This window comes from Gymnoscopelus microlampas (assembly GCF_963454915.1).
Source record: "Gymnoscopelus microlampas genome assembly, chromosome: 10".
Classification (NCBI taxonomy): Eukaryota; Metazoa; Chordata; class Actinopteri; order Myctophiformes; family Myctophidae; genus Gymnoscopelus; species Gymnoscopelus microlampas.
Genome location: NC_139947.1, coordinates 3,004,146 through 3,025,127, shown reverse-complemented (window position 1 = coordinate 3,025,127; position 20,982 = coordinate 3,004,146). Strand labels below are relative to the sequence as shown.

At 40.7% G+C, this 20,982-nt stretch overlaps 1 protein-coding gene across 1 annotated transcript in view; it reads left to right on the top strand.

Moving 5' to 3' along the window:
• Positions 1 to 18,234, top strand: part of LOC311054410 (uncharacterized protein) — a 120,638-nt gene extending 102,404 nt beyond the window's left edge. Inside the window, exons 3-5 of the mRNA XM_084070364.1 lie at positions 16,294 to 16,395; positions 17,268 to 17,549; positions 17,809 to 18,234. Of these exons, the coding sequence (XP_083926490.1) occupies positions 16,294 to 16,395; positions 17,268 to 17,549; positions 17,809 to 18,176 (752 nt within the window). The 3' untranslated portion in view covers positions 18,177 to 18,234. The remainder of the gene's footprint in view (positions 1 to 16,293; positions 16,396 to 17,267; positions 17,550 to 17,808) is intronic.
• Positions 18,235 to 20,982: the final 2,748 nt, after the last annotated feature.

Here is a 20,982-nt window from a genome sequence, read left to right as displayed (position 1 = left end):
TGTAAACATTGCGACAAGAGTTTTAGTAAGTTGTATTACCTGAAGAGACATCAGCGTGTTCGCACAGGGGGAAAAAAACCTTTCCACTGTAAACATTGTGACAAGAGTTGCAGTTGGTCATCTGACCTGAAGAGACACGAGCGTATCCATACTGGAGAAAAGCCTTTCCAGTGTAAACATTGTGACAAGAGTTTCACTGATTCATCGAATTTGAAAACACACCAGCGTGTTCACACTGGAGAAAAACCTTTCCACTGTAAACATTGTAACAAGAGATTCAGCCGGTCAACTTATCTTGAGACACACCAGCGTAACCACACTGGAGAAAAAGATTTTAACTGTAAACATTGTGACAAGAGTTTCAGTGCGTCACATGTCCTTAAAAGACATGAGCGTATCCACACTGGAGGAAAACGCTTCCACTGTGAACATTGTGGCAAGAGTTTCACTGATTCAGGTAATCTGAAGACACACCAGCGTATCCACACTGGAGAAAAACCTTTCCACTGTAAACATTGTGACAAGAGTTTCAGTCAGTTAGGTAGCTTGAGGAGTCACCAGTATGTCCACACTGGGGAAAAACCTTTCGATTGTAAACATTGTGACAAGAGTTTCACTGATTCATCAAATTTGAAAACACACCAGCATGTTCACACTGGAGAAAAACCTTTCCACTGTAAACATTGTAACAAGAGATTCAGCCGGTCAATTTATCTTGAGACACACCAGCGTATCCACACTGGGGAAAAACCTTTCCATTGTAAACATTGTCACAAGGGTTTCAGAACGTTAAGTGACATGAAGAGACATCAGCGTATCCACACTGGAGAAAAGACTTTCCAGTGTAAACATTGTGACAAGAGTTTCACTGATTCATCAAATTTGAAAACACACCAGCATGTTCACACTGGAGAAAAACCTTTCCACTGTAAACATTGTAACAAGAGATTCAGCCGGTCAACTTATCTTGAGACACACCAGCGTATCCACACTGGGGAAAAACCTTTCCATTGTAAACATTGTCACAAGAGTTTCAGAACGTTAAGTGACATGAAGAGACATCAGCGCATCCACTCTGGAGAAAAAAATTCCACTGTAAACATTGTGACAAGAGTTTCCGTGAGTCACGCCAACTGAAGACACACCTGCGTGTCCACGCTGGAGAAAACTATTGTCACAGTGGTAACAGTGTGAGAAGAGTTTCAGTCAGTTAAGTGCCCTGAAAAGATATCAGTGATAAATCAGCTCACTGGGAGGATCACATTAAACAGTTGCTTGCCTTGTTGTCAGGGAGTTGCCCCTGTCAATAGAAGTTTCCATTAGGACTCATCTTGTGGAGTTCTCCATCTCTTTTGTTTTTCTTATTTTAATACATTACTATAATCAGTTTAGTTTGTTATTTATTTATTTACTTAAAGGTATTCCAAATGATTGTGATGTTATTTATTTATGTTATTAAATTACCATGTAAACCATATTGATTGTATAAGGTAGGACTGTTTCTCCAGAATTTTTCCAGTTTTTATATCATGATTTGATGTCATTGTGCTGTGTGATATTACATGCTCAATGAATGGGGCACCATTTCAATTACCTTCTTATTTCATATCAGTTAACTGAGTTAAAAATACTTTGCATGCATGCATGTATGTTTTTGTTTTTATTCCCATATTTTTATCCCACGATTTTGTAACCCCATTTTTTACACCCAGTGCCAATTGTCTATGTAATCCTGGGCACTACACTCCCTCTGCCAACGTAGGGAGGCCAGGGCCGAGCTCATGCCTCCTTCAATGCATGAGAGCCAACTGACCTTCTTATCACCTGACAGGGGAGAGTTTCCCTGGTTGGACGTAGCGTGTGGAAGGAACACGTTATTCCAACCAGTTCCTTTCCCCTCCATCAGGTGCCCCGGCTGACCAGGGGGAGGCAGTATAGTGACCAGGATTACTGCATGTTTTTGTGAGGGTATCTACCCTAGGAGACACGGGGAGAACATGCAAACTCCACACAGAGAGGCCCTTTCGCCAACCCCACCTAGGGTATGGGCACTGACCCACAGCGTCCCCTGCAGGAATCAAACCCAGGACCTTCTAGCTGTGAGGCGACAGTGCTACCGACTGCGCCACCGTGCCCCTCTATGCATGTATGTTTTAGGAATTACGTAATTGTTAATTGATTATTAAGTAATTAATTAAATGGCTATGGTCATTATTAAGTTGTATTACATTATTAAATTGTGATGTGAATCTGAACCAGAATCAGCTTTATTGTCACACAACAGGTTTACACTACAGAATTTAAAAAAAGTGACGGTGGCACGGTGGCACATAGAGGCATCTGTCCGTTTACCTCGTCCGGTCCTTTTTGGGCCAATCGCGGTGCTCCCCAGAGTCCACGTGTCGCCAATAAAAATCCACCCGATCCGCTTATTGCCAGTTAAATCTCTTCCCCCCCCGTCGATTTGTTTCCAGTCAAAACGCTCCCGTCAGCTGTCCATTTGCTGATCGTGCATGTTGGCTCACTAGAAACACTCCATTTTGGTTTGGTTGGGGTGGGTGGGTGTGTAACTCTGAGTTAACTCTGGTGGGTGTGTAACTCTGAGAGTTATGGGCGACATTGGGCGTCCTTGAAAATAAGACAACCACTATGCCACACTAAATGGAACAGAACCTTAATTAGTATCATTGGTAACACCTGTGAAGGAAGTAAGGAAGGGGCCCAATTCATTCCCAATATGGCTGCTGTGCATAGAGCCTATTTAATTGGTATTTAAGTTTATTTTGTTTTGTTGAGTTATCAGTTCTGAGGAGTGTTGAAGTTTAGATTGCTGGCCACGGAAAGGCCTAGCTGCTTCACAGGAGCTGTTTAGTAATTGGACTGCACCATGTCCCCTGTGCATAAGGGGAGGGGCAGGGATTTATTATAACTTTGAATGTATTACTAACACGTATGAAAATGTATTGGCATTTCAGTTGTGTGTCATTTCTTTATTTAACCCATTGAGACCTGAGGCCGATTCTAAAAACGCCTTCTAAAACCTAACCATAGTTTTCTGAAAACGTTCAAATTCTTACTAAAAATAAAAAATAAAAAATGATGTTACCATATTATAGCAACTACTAGTGAGACACAGAGGTGGCATCCGGTTTGAAAGGTATAACAACTTATAGGTAGCAGCAGGTATCAATGGGTTAATATGAGTTAATCAGTGCTGTAGTGGATTATGTTGTCGCTATTTGTAGTCTGTTTTAAATGTTATTCTTTGTCTTCCCCTTTGTGTCAAGAGTGGTCTGATCACCCACTATATATGTTCCCCTCATGTCTCATTTGGTGAGTTCAGTCTTGATGTCAAGTTCAGTTCTGTGTATTGTTTTCATTTGTTTTGGGCCAGAATGAATGTCTTGTCTTATATTTATGGGGAAAAGATTTTAAAAAATATATATTTTAAAGAAACTACACACTTGTCCTGGTGTCTCTCTTGCCGACCAACTCTGGTCCCTTACACGGGTGTAAAAAAGGGTTACAAAATCGTGGGATAAAAAAACGTAGAAAAAAAAAAGTGGGTGAAATTGTTTGATTGTGCAAGTTCTATCGTTTTTATTTCCGTAGAAAAGATTAAAGGGAAGAAGAAGGGGGGAGAGAGATCAATCAAAGACAAACAAATGATCTACATATTTACACATAGTACCTGGGGTAAGATATAAATGTGACCAAGGCACTTAGGCCCGGAAACAGGATACCAGACTACGCCACCCTGGGAGTTTCACCCAGAGAATATATTATAATAATGCACAGCACAATACACCTTGAATACTAGACCACAGGTTGTTATAATAATGAGGAGCAGAGACGTGCGTTTCCAGTTGAAAAGAGTATTTGTTTATTTATAATTAAAAGCAGAATAAGAAACTAGAAGTAAGGCTTCAAACTAGAAGGTCAAGGTAGGAAGTTTCTGCAATATATGTATTTAGCAATTTCACAACTAATTAAAATGTAGTACAATATATCAAAAGTATCAAATAAGGTTAAAAGTGGCCAGAGCCTAAGATACCAGTAGCAGGGAGGTATAGGTGTCCTTAACACACAGGGGGAGGCAGGGAGTGAGGGAGTGAGGAGAGAGCACCGCCACCAAAAGCGCACACAAACTTCACTCACTGCAAGACACAAGAGAAAAATGTTAAAACACACGCAACGCTAGGTTATTCAAAATACTGAGCATGCAAGCAGAATATCATGCACTAAAGGTAAAACCAAACTCCAATACTACAGCCTATCACCAGTGACCGCCCGCCTGTCAGGACCACAACTATGACCACCCGTATTACTGGTATGGCCGGAGCCAAATATACCTCAGTTTACCTTCAATATTACTTAAGTAATAGAGGGAACAGATAACAGAGAAACAGTTGGTTTGCACAACAAAAATAAACCTAAATCAAATAACCAAAATAATAAGACAAAAATAGCAGGGGCACAGAGCTCCTCCTAATAAGACAAAACACAATATTAATAAACACTGATCAACATGATTTAAGACAGATAGAAATATAATATAGGCAGCCCTTTACCTCGAATCAAGAAAGCCACACTAAGAACTGAGAGGCCATGTCGTCATCAGTGCTACCCGGCAGGTCCATAAGCAACACGCCACTGAACCACCATCAGGAAAGCATAGCAGTAGCTCCGCATGCAGACTTGCATGTGAGGCTATTCGACAGGTTAGAGATAGGGGAGGACGCCATGCAGTCATCAGCAGCTCCGCATGCAGACTGGCATACGAGGCTGTACAACAGGTGGGGGGGAGACAACCTACCCCACTGTCAGATGCCTGTAAGATCAAGGAACGCTCAGGATTTTGTTTAATTCAATTTAAAAGAAAACTTTTGTGAAGGAGGCCGATGCACACCCCAAGGGTTAGCGACAGGTGCGTAAAAGTCAAAAATGTGCAATTTATGGAGGAGATCTCTGATTGTTTATATCAAAGAATGGGACCCGCACACCGTCTGGATCTTGCAAAAAAATGTAGCTCTTTATTTAATCGACGTTTCGGTCGTTAGACCTTCATCAAGACAGACTATACAGAACAACTCAACCACCAAACTTTTTAAAGGCTACACCTCCAAAGTGAAGGTCATTGGACATGCAGATGTCCATTAAAATGGCTGTTGATGTCCGGGTTGCAAACAAAAGTATGCTCAAAATATCCCATGTATAAATTAGCATAGTTAGGGGCGCAAATGGAGCCCATGCTGGTGCCTGAAACTTGAAGATAAAACTCATTGTCAAACTTGAAATAGTTATGTTTCATGACGAGGTTTGCCAATTCAATAATAAAATCATTTGGGGGGTTTGTCGAGTCATCTCGATGCAATAGAAAAAACTTTAAGGCCTCTAGGCCTCCATCATGTGGTATGTTAGTATACAAACTTGCCATTTTAATAGAATTTTAAAATGGTACCGGTATATCGATGATGTCTTTTGTATTTACCAGGGTAATGTGGATGAACTATGTTTTTTTGAGACTGTTGAATAGTTTTGACTGTAATTTGCAATTTACAATGGACCACAGCACAGAGAAAGTACATTTTCTAGATATGTGGGTCATGAAAGGCAATGGAGATCTATTCACTACACTATACAGGAAGGAGACTGACAGAAATACACTCCTTTTGGCCACGAGTTTTCACCCTACACCACTAAAAAGGGGCCTTCCCAAGAGCCAATTTTATAGACTAAGACGAGTGTGTCATTCTACAGAAGATTTCACCGAGAAAGCCTCAGAGATGCGAGATAGGTTTTTGGAGCGAGGCTACCCCACCACTTGGGTGGACCAAGCCTACAACACAGCGCTCCAAAAACCTCGTTCTGAACTGCTCACTACCAGTAACACGAACAAAAACAAAAAGAAATTTTCAGTCACTTGTATTACAACTTATTCCCCTCACTCGCAAGCCATCAAAGCAGTTTTTAAAAAACACTGGCACATTTTACAGTCAGTCCCTGAATTAACCACTGCCTTTCGTGATCCTCCTCTATTTGTTTTTAAACGTGACCGCAATCTCCGAGTCAATGCCTATTTTGCACAAAATAAACCAGCACAGTCCATCCAAACATGCCTTTGCCCCTTACCCAATGGAAATTATCGTTGTGATCATTGTGCGCAGTGTAATAACACAACCAAATTAACGCACTTTAGACATCCACACACCGGAAAAAAGTTTCCTATTAGAAATATTATTACCTGTGATAGCACCCATGTAATCTACATGATTCAGTGCCCTTGTGGCCTAGCTTATGTGGGCAAAACTACCCGTAAATTAAAACAGCGCATCAGTGAGCACAAAAGCTCAATACGCAGGAATGATCGCGAATATCCTGTCGCTATTCATTTCAATGATGCTAAACATGACATATCCTCTTTTAGATTCCAGGGGATAGAACAGATCAAGATGCCACCTAGGGGTGGTGATATAGACCTTCTTCTAAAGAGAAGAGAAGCCTACTGGATATTCACACTCCAAACATTGGCCCCAAAAGGCTTAAATGATGAATTTACACTTAACGTTATGCTGTGATTACTCATGCGTTATTTGGATGGACTAGCTATGTAATAGGACTGTGCTCTTAATTTGTTGGAGTTTTGTGCTTGATTCGTTTATTTTTACCTTGATTCTCACTGTGTCTTTTTATTATTATTGGGTCCACTAACATTATCTTTTTCTTTATAGATATTGAAGACCTGGCCCGATGACATGTACAGGCCTTTTCCCCTGCTATTTAGAGCCATAATTAGTGTTGCCTTGACCCAGAAAAATACGTATTTTGTGAATGGGATTGGTGTTGCTTTAATGTGATGGTGGTGGGAGTGTCTTTAGGTCTGAGATTGCAAGTGCAGCCAATGGGCTGGATGTCCAATGACCTTCACTTTGGAGGTGTAGCCTTTAAAAAGTTTGGTGGTTGAGTTGTTCTGTATAGTCTGTCTTGATGAAGGTCTAATGACTGAAACGTTGATTAAATAAAGAGCTACATTTTTTGCAAGATCCAGACGGTGTGTGGGTCCCATTCTTTGATATAAACAATCAGAGATCTCCTCCATAATTTAAAAGAAAAGAAACAGGTTAAGTGCCTACCATCAATGACCTTCTCCCATCTCCCACACCTACAACCCAACACACCACCAGGAAAACATAAGCCAGCCAGCTACACTACTCACAGCCAGGTGTGGCTCCCTTTTATTCAGCCAGGTGTCTCAGCTGTCTTGAATAGGAGTGATTAGGGGGCGTTACACAACTAGGAAAAGCATAGCAGCAGATGTATAGGCCTACTGTACATGATATACTATGGAGTGGACGTTAAGGTCTGTCAAGTATGTCAATCAATCAAACCATTTGAATTATTTTAATTATATGCTGGTTAACTGAGGGATGTATTTTTTTTTATGATTTATGACTAATAATTACACCTAATGTAATGACTATGATCACTGTTAAGTCGTATTACATGACCTCTTAACATTACTACATTTTGGATGTGTGGAATAATTTAATTTGCAGACACAGTTCAGAAGAATTTAGACACAATTCAGAATTAACTTAAAGTGTCACATCACATGATTACAGATGTAAAAGATTTATTTTTGTAAAAGCTCTGTTGTAAAAACATCTACAGTTACAGGAAGAGTCAAAATAGAGAAAGAATATAGAAGAAAGAAACAAGTAAAAAAAATAAAAGACTAAACAGGAAGGAACGACTGTATGCGTCTCTAGAAGTATACTGTTGACCAGGGACTCCAGGAAACAACACTGATGATGTGTCCAAGTTTGTGCATCAGTAGATGTTTTGTTAACTGAAATACTCTGGGAGTAACAGTGACCAGTGGGTGACGACCACAAAGAGCCTGGTGACATCTGGAGAGACAGTGGACGACCGGAGAGACGGCAACCCAGGATGGAAAGGGTAGGCAGCCCTAACCACTTCTTCTGAGGGGAAGAGCCCAAAGCAAGCTTACATACTGCAGTAAAACCTGTAAGAATCAAGAGGATCTAAAGATCCACCAAGGCAGAATGAGATGTTTGAAAGGCGTAACGACGACACAGCGCACAGAAGTCACTTCTGGTCAGACGCAGGAGGAGCCAGGCCCGGAGGCAACCCACAGTGCCCAGAGCCTCCTAGTGTCGCCAACACCCGCTGCCAACAGCTCACCTGCTACCCTAAGCCCCCAAGAGACAGTGGGGGCAGTGGCATGCCACTTGGACAAGGCTGGGGTCTGATCAGCCTCGGTTGGGACTTCTGGAGGAGGGTGTCTGTTGCAAGACCCGAAACACCCAGTGACTCCAGGAAACAACACTGATGATGTGTCCAAGTTTGTGCCTCAGTAGATGTTTTGCCACCCTATATAACATGTGTTAATAAACCAACAGAGCCATACCTGCATACACAGGACTGATGAAATAGGATTGTGGGTGTGTTTTTATACCTTCTTGTGGACCTAGATCTTGGCACACAATAATATGAAATCTCATGATTCGTTACACCATTTTAGGTCAGCCTGACCCAGTGCAATTCATCCATTACAATCAATCTATCTTACTGAACTTTTTCCTGTTTCCCAGAACATGATGGTACAATAGCCAAACTCATTGCTTTGAAATAATTGTGATAATCTTACTGTGTCTCAGTCTGACTATACCATACAGTCTGAATTTATCATAGACATATTGATATAGTTACATAGTTTGAAAATGATATGGGTAATAACATGTTTAATAGGAGGTATACTGTATGTTGCATCCTGTAACATGTTATATGTTAGTTAATGTTGTATCCTGCATTTCTATATGAGACGTGATCAGACCTGTGCAGCATCAATGTGCACTGATGAAAGCTGTGATGGATGTAGGGCTGCAACTATCCATGACTTTCAAAGCAATTCATCTATAGATTACTTTTCTGATTAATCAAATAATTGTAATAGTTTGTTTCTTAATATGTCATATATTATATGTCATATCAGCCGTATGTCATGTTGCACAACAGTGCCGTGTAAGACTTGTGAAAATAGCTGATCTACAAGCTCAAAACTCTTGACGTGTTGTGAGCTTGTAGATCTGCTATTTTCCATATTTTGGGATTTTACATTAGTGGGAAGATTTTGCCTATAATGAATGACATGTCCAAAATAGGGATTGATTATTAATTGGTTAATTTATTAAATTAATGATTAGCAATTATTATTTTATAATCATTTAATTTGATTTAGTTGGATTAACTGCTTTACTCCTAGATCAGGGGTCTTCAACAGGGGGTCCTCAGAGCTACTATAGGGGGTCCGCCAAATCTTTGTGTGATAGGTTTTTTGTTTTTGTTTTTACATTAACCACTTGAACCCTAGCATCCCTATTCTGAGGGGAACATTAGCCAAAAATAGCAGATCTACAAGCTCACAACGCCTCGCGCTGCAAGGCGTTGTGAGCTTGTAGATCTGCTATTTTTGGCAAAGAGGTATAGAGGGAAAAAAGTTTAATCCGAAACACAATTTATGCAATATAGAGGGGGTCCCTGCGTCATCTCTCTCTCAGCTAGGGGGTCCTTGGGCTGAAAACGTTGAAGAGCCCTGTCCTAGATGGATGTTCTCTTGTCTACAGGTCAGGAAGGTCACATAGTACTGTTACTGTATAGAAACTATGGACAGTACCCGAGACCAACAGTAGGGGGCATCAATACACCAACTGGCGTCTAGACAAAGTGATCGTCAGAAGAACATACCCACAATGCAGTAGTGAAAACAACATGGTGTGTTGACTGACTGTTGTTGAGACTTTAAAATACCATAGATTTATATAAAAGACACTTTAAAATACCATAGATTTGTGTCGTTTCTAAACAGTGTCGTCGTTAAGCAGCAGGAGAACGTTTGTTAGCAGCTCAACTACTGAAACACAGCAGGTAAAGATCAACTCATTGATGTTGGGTTTCATTTGTAATTATTATTGACTCAAATATAAATGTAGTTGCTGTTACTTTCTAGATTATAATTCATGTGATTGTGACTATTTTAAATGTAATGGTTAATCTCCATATAAGCAATGAGGTGCAAACGTCGCTTGAGTAGCCTTGGATCAAGACGGTCATAATGATATGTCTTGGAGTTATTTCTAAATAGTCTTTGCACTTTCGCACTTTGGGTCCGTACATCTACTTTCAGGTTTCAAATATAAAGTGCTTACCTCATGGCCACGGATGTTACAGTTATGTTCGGGCCCTCAGAAGTACCCTTATATTCCGTATTGTTAACGTTTTTTATCATTTTAATCCGATCTGTGTCAGATCCCCGTATGCTTTCAACTGCGTGACCCTATCGGTTGAGAGGTGTATTGCACTCTGATACATTATAACTCTATGAGGAAAATGGCCACCGATCAGGATTAAAATGCTTTTTACTGAACAATACGGTAGATAAGGGTACTTCTGAGGGCCCATACATAATTTTGACATCCGTGGCCATGGGGTAAGGACTCTATATTTGAATTTTGAACGTTTATGTAGATTTGCGGACCCCAAGTGTGAAAGTGCAAACACTATTTTGAACCTACTCCAAGACTGTCAGATAATATATGACAGTCTTGTATCAAGGCTAGTACATGAGTAGGATCTTTACTGTGTCCATATATTGTAGCGCCCAAGTCCTATACTTGTGCTCAAATAATTGATGTCCAAAACGTGTAATTCATCAACAAATGATTTATTCTCTGTAGCTTTCAGTGCAATTCAATTAGCATACAATAAATAATACATTATAAACAAACACTGGATTACAGTCAGACCACCAGGGGTCTATTTCACGAAACCTGGATTAGGCATAAACCGGGTTTAAACCGGGTTTAATCGGCTATCCTGGCTTTAATTATCCTGGAATCGGTTTCACAAAAGCTGAGTTAGCTCGGCAGATTAATTTAGCCAGTAAACCTTGGATATGTTTATCCATGATCCGGTTTCACCAAAGAAAATTGAAGCAATCCTTCCTTAGTTACCATGGCAATTTAGCTGTGAAGTTAGCCAGGTCCGGACCAGGCTGACAGCCAAGCTTTATTAATCCAGTGCCTTGTTCTTCAATTTTTGTGAAATAGCTGCTAGTCCAATGAGTCCAATCGTAAACCAATGAGTTTTTCCACACTTCCCATTCAATTATTCAATTCGAAAATCGAAGATCTACAAGCCCAATTTTTTTTTGTCTTATGGCGGCCGGCCTCCGTGGACCCCCGGACCCCCGTGTACCCCGGACCCCCGTAGACCCCCGGACCCCCATGGATTTCCGGACCCCCGTGGACCCCGGACCTCTGTCGGGGGTCAACGGGGGTCCGGGAGTACACGGGGGCCGGGTACTCCCGGACCCCCGTTGACCCCCGGTCCCCCGTTGACCCCCGGCCGCCAAAAGGCAAGCTTTTCACTTGTAGATCTTCGATTTTAGAAATAAGAAATTAGAAAATTATTCTAAGTGTTTATAATTATAATTCCAACATTCACTTAAACTCCTCATGTTTAAGCCTAACTGAATTATATATTTATGGACTTGTATATAAATTAATTGCATATTTTTGGACAACTTGTGCGTTTAATTTGTCGGCAATACTTTGCCACGCTTTCTCCCTGGATCTATTTATTGCGGCCGTGTTTCCTTTCTTGCTTAGCCTATTATATATTTTACTTCCTTGTATGATTCCATGAGCTGCTGCAGTGCTGCTCTTCAGCCACAGAGATGAACGCCGCTCTGGTTTTGGGCTCCATGATTGGTCAAGTTCAAGGATTCTGCTATCGACTTTCATGGTCTTTTATAGGAATATGTGAACTCACATTCAGCCTGGTTTAACGATCCTGGCTCGACAAAGCCGCTCCTTCTCAGCCCGGCTTGGCGTTCGTGGAACTGAATAAACCAGGCTGAACAGCGCAGGCTTGTCAAACCTGGATTTGCCTTTTAAACCAGGATAATTTAATTCCGCTTTCGTGAAATAGACGGGGTCTATTTCACAAAAGCGGAATTCAATTATCCGGAGAAAGCGTCGCAAAGTATTGCAGACAAATTAAATGCACAAGTTGTCCAAAAATATGCAATTAATTTATATACAAGTCCATAAATATATAATTCAGTTAGGCTTAAACATGAGGAGTTTAAGTGAATGTTGGAATTATAATTATAAACACTTAGAATAATTTTCTAATTTCTAAAATCGAAGATCTACAAGTGAAAAGCTTGCCTTTTGGCGGCCGGGGGGCCGGGGGTCAACGGGGGTCCGGGAGTACCCGCCCCCCGTGTACTCCCGGACCCTCGTTGACCCCCGACAGAGGTCCGGGGTACACGGGGGTCCGGGGGTCAACAGGGTACACGGGGGTCCGGGGGTCCACGGGGGCGGGGGTCCACGGGGGGCCGGGGACCCCCGGCCGCCTTAAGACAAAAAAAAATCGGGCTTGTAGATCTTCGATTTTTGAATTGAATTATTGAATGAGAACTGAATAAGTGTAGAAAAACTCATTGGTTTACGATTAGAGTCATTGGACTAACAGCTATTTCACAAAACTTGAAGAACAAGGCACTGGATGAATAAAGCTTGGCTGTTAGCCTGGTCCGGACCAGGCTAACTTCACAGCTAAATTGCCATGGTAACTAAGGCAGGATTGCTTAAATTTTCTTTTGTGAAACCGGATCATGGATAATTTAAGCCAGGATAGCCGATTAAACCCGGTTTATACCTAATCCAAGTTTCGTGAAATAGACCCCTGCTCCTCTGAACACAGTCGAAAACTGTTTGCCTCTGCCACTGGCAACACCTGCGGCTGATTACAGCCCTGTTAAGTACCTAGGGAACTTGGCCTGACCAAGCCCTGCGGTGATATCATCAATTAACAAACAATCATAGAATATATGGCTCAAATGGCTCTTACAGTAATGTTAATGTGATTGTCAAGTGAAGTTAAAGATTTTGTCTAAACATTTGTCATGCTGTACAGTGTTGCAAGATTTTGCAAGAGAAATAAGCAACCAGGTCTATGACAACAAGTCAAAGAAGGGACTTTAGGCCACATTAAACCTATGCATCAGATATTTGAAAATAGACGATCTACAAGCTCACAACACAACACGTTGTGAGCTTGTAGATCTGCTATTTTCAAAAGAATCTTGAAACATTTCAACAACACAAATCTGGTAAGGGGGCCCCTGGCACAAAAGTTGTTTTAGATGAGGGAGTAGTCTCCCTGTATTGTTGTAGTATTGCTGTATTGTTGTATTGTGCTTTCTGCTTTGGCAATGTAAACGTATGTTTTCTCATACCAATAAAGCCCTTTGAATTGAAATTGAATTGAATTGAGTAGTCTCCAGTTTAATAACTGGAGACTACTGTGTCCAGTCAGTATTCAGTAATGTCCTTTTCAATTCCTTCATTTCAGACCAGTGTGTGGAGTCCAGACTGCAGGTCCAGACTCTCCAGACTCAGCCAGGGACATTTCTATTAAACAGGAGGAACCTGAAGACCATCCACACCTCAGTAAGTTTCATGTGCTCTCTCTTTCTTTCATTTTCTGTTATGTTGTAGAGCTGTTACAGCTGTAACAGACTTGACACTTTGGCACTTGACTTTGGGCTTCAGGGAGTGGTGAAAGTACACATATATAAATTAGCGGGTGCTTATAACAAAACACAAGACAACACTAAAATGTCATTGTGAAATGGAATGCAGCACAATATTTTCATTTATTCATTTTTGTCTCTGCCAGGCCGGAGACATGGCCGAGACTCTTTTTTGAGACCGGTTTTGCACCCTGCCCTGCAAATTATGGGTCCATATTGAGATCAGTTATTGAAATAAAACAAAAAATCTTATCTTAATGCAAAATGATTTTCTTATTTTGACTAAAAGCAAAAATAAATAAATAAGGTTTTCCCATTCAGACACATAGCATGTATGTCTGCATTTAATTGTTCTCAAGGTGAGAAATGTACCTTATGTCACTAGTCGTGGGGTCTTCAACAGGGGGTCCGGGACCCCTAGGGGGTCCTCAGAGTTACTACAGGGGGGCTGCCAAATCTTTGTGTGATATGATATGTTTTTACATTAACCACTAGCATCCCATTTTTGAGGAGGACTTAAGCCAAAAATAGCAGATCTACAAGCTCATGAGCTTGTAGATCTGTAGATTTTTGGCAAAGAGGTATATAGGTGTAGAGGGGGAAAAAGAGCAGATCAAGTTAAAAAAAAAAAAAGTTTAATCTGCAGCACAATTTTATACAATATAGAGGGGGTCCCTTCTTCATCTTCACCCCTGTTGGTCAGCATTGGTCTTTTGTTGTTTGTTGTATGACTGGTATTGGATGTGATAAATGTAATGTTCTTTTTATTTATTTATTGTATTGGTTATTGAAAAAATGTCTATGTTGTTGAGTGCTTGTTGCAATGATTTTATTTTAGTTAAGGTAAAATGACAAATGTGTTGATAGTTAGAAACCATGATGTAATCATTTATGTGGGACCTCAACGGAAATAAGTCCTTGGACTTTTTGTGATATCCTGATATATACTGTACTGTAATTTGTACCAGAAATTATCAAATAAAATAAAATCAAATCAAATCTCTCTCTCAGCTAGGGGGTCCTTGGCCTGAAAATGTTGAAGACCCCTGCTCTAGTCTAGTCTAGTATCTTGCCTTTCAATGATATCAAAGGCAAAATATTACCATATGTCACTGTTTTAATCAGCACCATCTGTAGGCTGTCACTCGCACGATTTGATCATCATGCTGTTGCTGCGCAGTGCCCATGCAGTATCAATTTGACCGGCATAAAATCGACACAAATTTATGACAGTGACCGGCCAAGCACCGATCCAGCCGGTTTGACCTAAAACCGGCTTTTTTAATCGGTGGCCGATTAATCGGTGCATCTCTACCATATTCCATCCTGATTGGCAAATTACGAACATTGCTGGCCCACAATAACATACCTGACCTGGCAGAGACCTGTGCTCCGAGGAGGCACTTTTTCTAGTTTAAATATTTTTGAGCGGTGTATCCGCTCCTATAAGTGGGGTTGGGACCCATGACCCGTCCGTCGTGAAAATTTGTCTTTCGCTGTAATGTGATTGGCTGATAAGTATTCAGACCACTTTGTGATTGGCTAGTAAGACGCATGATGAAATTCATAACCAATAAATATCACCACGCACTTGTGAGCTTCCATCATTGTGATGACCTTAAATAACACCGCTCACTTCACACTGGGTGTGATTTTTGAGTGGTGCCAACCACTCCTATATCTGACTTTGTCCGTGTGTCCGTATGTATGTATGTATGTCTGTCCAATAAACAAACATTGATGACAACATCAATCAATACGGGGCTCATCAAAGGCACCACTCACTTCACACAGGGTGTGATTTTTTAGCGGTGCCAGCCGCTCTACATTTGACTGTGTCTGGGTGTTATATCCGAGCACGAGAAGTGAGCACGACCTCCTCATGACCTCACCAGCTGCACACACACACACACACACACACACACACACACACACACACACACACACACACACACACACACACACACACACACACACACACACACACACACACACACACACACACACACACACACACACACAGGCCAGGGAGCCTAATAAAATCCTGCACCCGCCCACCCCCCACTTGCTTAAGTCAACAACTCCCCCTCTCCCTCTCCCTATCTTAATCTAGGGTTAGGATCTCAGACCCCCCCCCCACACACACACACACACACACACACACACACACACACACACACACACATTGAATGTACAGCTCAAACAGAAAACAGTATATAAGGCACCGCTTCCTTCACACAGGGTGTGATTTTTTTATAATTGTTGGACACATTGTCCTCAGTACTGATGAAGTAATTATAACTTACAACTTTGTTTGCACCCTGTTTTCAGAGTTTTCCTTTAAACCATTGCTACTACTCTGACACATCAAAGGTCCATATTACTGTCCTATAGTAATCATTCTTGGTGACATGAGGTGGGCGTATAAGGATGCTTGGCTGCAGAAATGTTAAAAACAGATGGGCTACTTTCAACTTATTATCTTTACTTTATATTATTATTATTATTCATCACTAATATACTGTATAAACCTCATAGTCTTTTCACCAGAGATTCATATGTTGGAGAGTTGATCTTAGGCCATATTGCCTTTACATTCTGCAAATATTAATGCTATTTTTGACACCACTGGGTCTCCAGTTATTAAAGTCCTTATTGTTTCATTTCAGACCAGTGTGTGGAGTCCAGACTGCAGGTGAAGATGAACTCTCCAGACTCAGCCAGGGACATTTCTATTAAACAGGAGGAACCTGAAGACCACCCACACCTCAGTAAGTTTCATGTGCTCTCTCTCTTTCGTTTTTTTCTCTTCTTTTTTTTTGTTCTGTTGTAGGGCTGCCACAATGTCTAACTTTAACATCCAGAAGCACATCCTCCATCCAAAAAAAAAGAGAAAAAAAGGCAGCATATCGCTTTTAGAGCTTTGACAGGCTCTTTCTCTGCTTCTTGATTTAAGGTTCAACACCTTGAACTCCAGCATCCCTTTTCTGGGTGGAACAATAGTGGATTAGCTCACTAAGTATAGAGGGTTTAAGTAATTCTATCAGATGTGAAAAATACCTCTTTGGCCTACTGGCATTGTGTAGACATTTGGCGCTGATCGGTACAGCGGTTTGTCAAGTTCGCCCCGAACACACAGACAAACACATTCAAAGACTCACAGAACCATTTCTAGATTTTAAACTATGACCCAACTTCATGGGTGGAGAAGTTTCTGTTTCATGATGTCAAGCAGGTAAAGACATGAGCTGTGATTGGTCCACCTTTGAGGGTAAATGCATACAGTACGGCTTGACCTACAGCCTATTTTACCCAAATCAGAGCTGACGTGTGACGTTTTATGGTTTAATATTGTTTCATAATTTAATGATTCAGATTTGCTGTAACAACATTCACTTGTTTGGTAAAATAACTAATATTTAAATTCAAATTACATTTCAAATTATTCATTTTGCTAAAACCTAAAACATGATTTTTCTGAATTTCCGTTTTCAGAAACACCTGTAGTAACCTGTATTTAGAAAATGTTTGGTCAATAAAATCAGCTGATAGCTCAATGTGTAGAGGGAACATGGATGATAGAAAAATATATGTACATTTTAGGAATCCAGTATTCACTATCATGTTATTTTTCTGCTCCTAGACATCCTGCACATGGTTGTGTGTAAAGAGAAGGTTTCTCCTGAACAGGAGAGGAGCCCCAGTCTGCTCCAGGAGGAACCAGAGCCTCCACACATTGAAGAGGAACAGGAGGAGCTACTTCAAAGACCAGAGGAGCCTGATGGGTCAATGCTGACATTACTAGCAGTGAAAAGTGAAGTTGATGATGAAGACATCTCTTCACACTGCTATGAAGTTGATGTTGAGCTTGATTCTGACACTGAAGTCACTGAAGACAGTGATGATTGGGAGGAGACCAGTGGAGGTGAGTCAGGAGGTGAGTGTTAAACACAGGGACAGGAACTACATGTGTGGGAAAACTTGGAGTTGGTATGACGACTAAATTGGGGAATAAAAGATGAAAAAACTATTAAATCAGAAATATTAACTAGGATGCCGCAGTGCTCCTAAACAATTGAGTTGTTTGATGATGGAAGCTATATGTATTTGTACTCACCATTTCAAACCTCTCTCTCTCTCTCTCTCGCTCTCTCTCTCTCTCTCTCTCTCTCTCTCTCTCTCAGAAGTGAGGTCCCCGTCTTCGCAGACTCCAATCACCAGCTCTACAACCAGCCAGAAACAAGGAGGTGCTGATCAACCAAGATCTTATAGTCATCAACAATTTACCAAGGCTTTAACTCAACCAGAAGAACTAAAGGTTTACATAGACTTCCCAAACTACAGACGTCAACCAGATGGAGAAAAACCTTTCCACTGTAAACATTGTGGCAAGAGTTTCAGTAAGTCAGGTAACCTGAAGACGCACCAGCTTATCCACACTGGAGAAAAACCTTTCCACTGTAAACGTTGTGACAAGAGTTTCAGTCGGTCAGATTACCTGAAGAAGCACCAGCTTAGCCATGCAAAATTCTTGCTCTGGAAAGCACTTTGAGCTGCATTTGACGTCATGAAAGGTGTTATACAAATAAAGTTTATTATTATTATTATTATTATTATTATCATCATTATTATTGTTATTGTTATTGTTATTATTATTATTATTATTAGTAGTAGTAGTATTATTACTGAAAACATTGTGAACAGAGTTACACTCCTTTCACAATGTTAACAGTGAGTGTGACAGTGTGAGTTTCAGTCAGTTAAGTGCTCTGAAAAGAGTGCATTCACACCAAGGATGATTTTTTTTTTAAAACCTCCCAAGACGGCACCACCTGTCCATTGAACTCCATTCAATGGTTCCTTAAGCTATATAAATGACAATGTTAACTATATCAATTGTACAAGGTAGAACTGTTTTTTTAGGTAGAACTGTTATTTTAGTTTTAATAATTTGATTTAATGTAATTTTGCTATATTCTATTACATGCCCAATTAATGGGGTATTATTTGAATTATTTTACGCATTAAATATCTAACTGAGGGAAAACTGCTTTGCATGCATTTTTTAAATTCACTTTGCGAGTGTTTATTACATTTAATGGAATGGCTATGATCATTATTTAAGTCATATTACATTATTAGGTTGTGATAGCAAATTAAAGCCTATGTGAAGCACTATAGCGAATGTGTGTATGTGCTCGCGCACACATACAGCTCTGATTTGTGTAAATTAGGCTGTAGGTCAAGCCGTATAGAACAGGGTTCACCTGTACATACAGTATGCACTGTATGTATTTCAGTGTAGACCAATTACAGGTCATGCCTTTACCTGCATTCCAAGCCATCCAGGCTCCTGGTGAATCATGACCATAACATATTTGATTCTGTGTCAAAATATATTTGAATATTTAATTATATTATATACTATATTTAATAAATACCCCCTTTTTGTGGTTTTCAAATATTTGTTGACACAGAAACAAATATTTTATGGTCATTATTCACCAGGAGCCTTAAAATAATTAACATAAATATCTATGTGAAAAATGTAGTTGGGCTTTCGATATGTGGCACCACAAAATGGCCGTCACTGCTATGCCCAATAACCAAACTCAGAACTGTCTGGAAACGGTTCTGTTGAAAACAATTGTCCTGTTTATTATGTAAACCAGCATTTGTGGGGTTAACCATCTGTGGGAACTCAAGAGTAGTGTGTGTTTCAACACGAATGAGACAGGGGGACGGACACGATTCCGGTGTCCACCTCTCTCTCTCATCCGGGTTGAAAACACATCCACCACCAGCAGAGAAAGTTTGTGATATATATTATAAGTTTGCAGTGAACAAACCTTTGTGTAACTTGTGTCTGAGATTGTCTTTGTACGACAGTCTGTGTAAAGTTGTGATAAAAGGAGGAATTTACACACGAAGTTCAAAGACTGTTTGTTTTGTGGGGTTACATGTCGCCTTTCCGACATGTCGCCTTTCCGACGTTAACTAACCCTATACCTAACCCTAACTGCACGCGGAAGCCACTAGTCGGAGTAGTGAGATGTCGGAATGAAGGTGGACTAACGCTAATGCTAAGATTTGAGCAACCGGGATTCACTCAAAGTTCCTCTGGCAACGTGGGATGAGATTGAGAAGACCTGCTAAACCTGACCCTGTGACGGTTGGAGTACTGAGGGACGTCCAGGAACGTTAACTAAGGAACCACACTTTGATTTTACAATTTAGGCATATAGCAAATGCTCTCTATCCAGAGCGGCTTACAGTACTAGGCAAGGAAAACACGAGGTAATACATGAAATGCATAGCAATAGTTATCTACTAGGATCATAGGTAAACTAGGAACCCATCATCAGTCTAAACAGTATAATATCAAATCTATAGATTGAAACTATACACACATGCTAGGTCTACACATGACCTGGCATATGTCTACATAACTGATTACATGCTATCTAAATTACATGTATATATACTGCTCAAAAAAATAAAGGGTACTGGGACGCTACTGGGACGTAAGTCAGGGCTTGATCAACCCTGGCTGGGTCACCTGGGCGAGGGTGTATGTTGCGAGACCCGAAACATCCTATGACCCCAGGCTACAACACTGATGATACGTCCCAGGTGCATCCATGTGATGTTTTTTCGTTATCTCAAAAAAATAAAGGGAACACTTTGATCCCTTAATTCTTTTGAGTTGTTTGTTTTTTCATGAACTGTGTACATACTGCTAACGAAAAAACTCAAAAGAAATAAGGCATCAAAGTGTTCCCTTTATTTTTTTGAGCAGTGTAGTTTGACATCTTGCGGGACATGCCCCTGGCTGATGGAGAGGCTTGTTATGTGTAGTGGCGTAGCACGACAATCGTTCACTTTTGTGATTAAAGCGCCAAATTTGGTAGAGGTGTTGATTGATATATTGGGAACAAAACTGGATATTGGGCCATCACGTGGCCCAATATCCAGTGGGCGTGGTGGGTGGCCATTTTTCAAAATGGCCACCATCGGTTGATCAAATCTTCCTAATTTTTGTCCTAGTAGGCCGAAATGTTGCTCAAGTATGTGAGTATGAAGGTGTGTGGGTGTGTTCATGCTAATTGCCTAAAAGGGGGCGTTGCAATGGGAGTGGCCTAGATAACAGCAATATTATGGAAGAATTGTTCAAATGGTGATACAAGCGGGAAATCTGGTACAAATCATCTTTGGAGATCACGCTTCGATTTAAGAAACCAAGCCACTCTTACATCAAAGATGGCAGCCTTTTTTCAAGATGGCCGCCAAAATTAGTTTTTGCATTTTTGCATATCTTTGCCTATAATCATTTGAGGTCAATCACCAGATCACCAAAT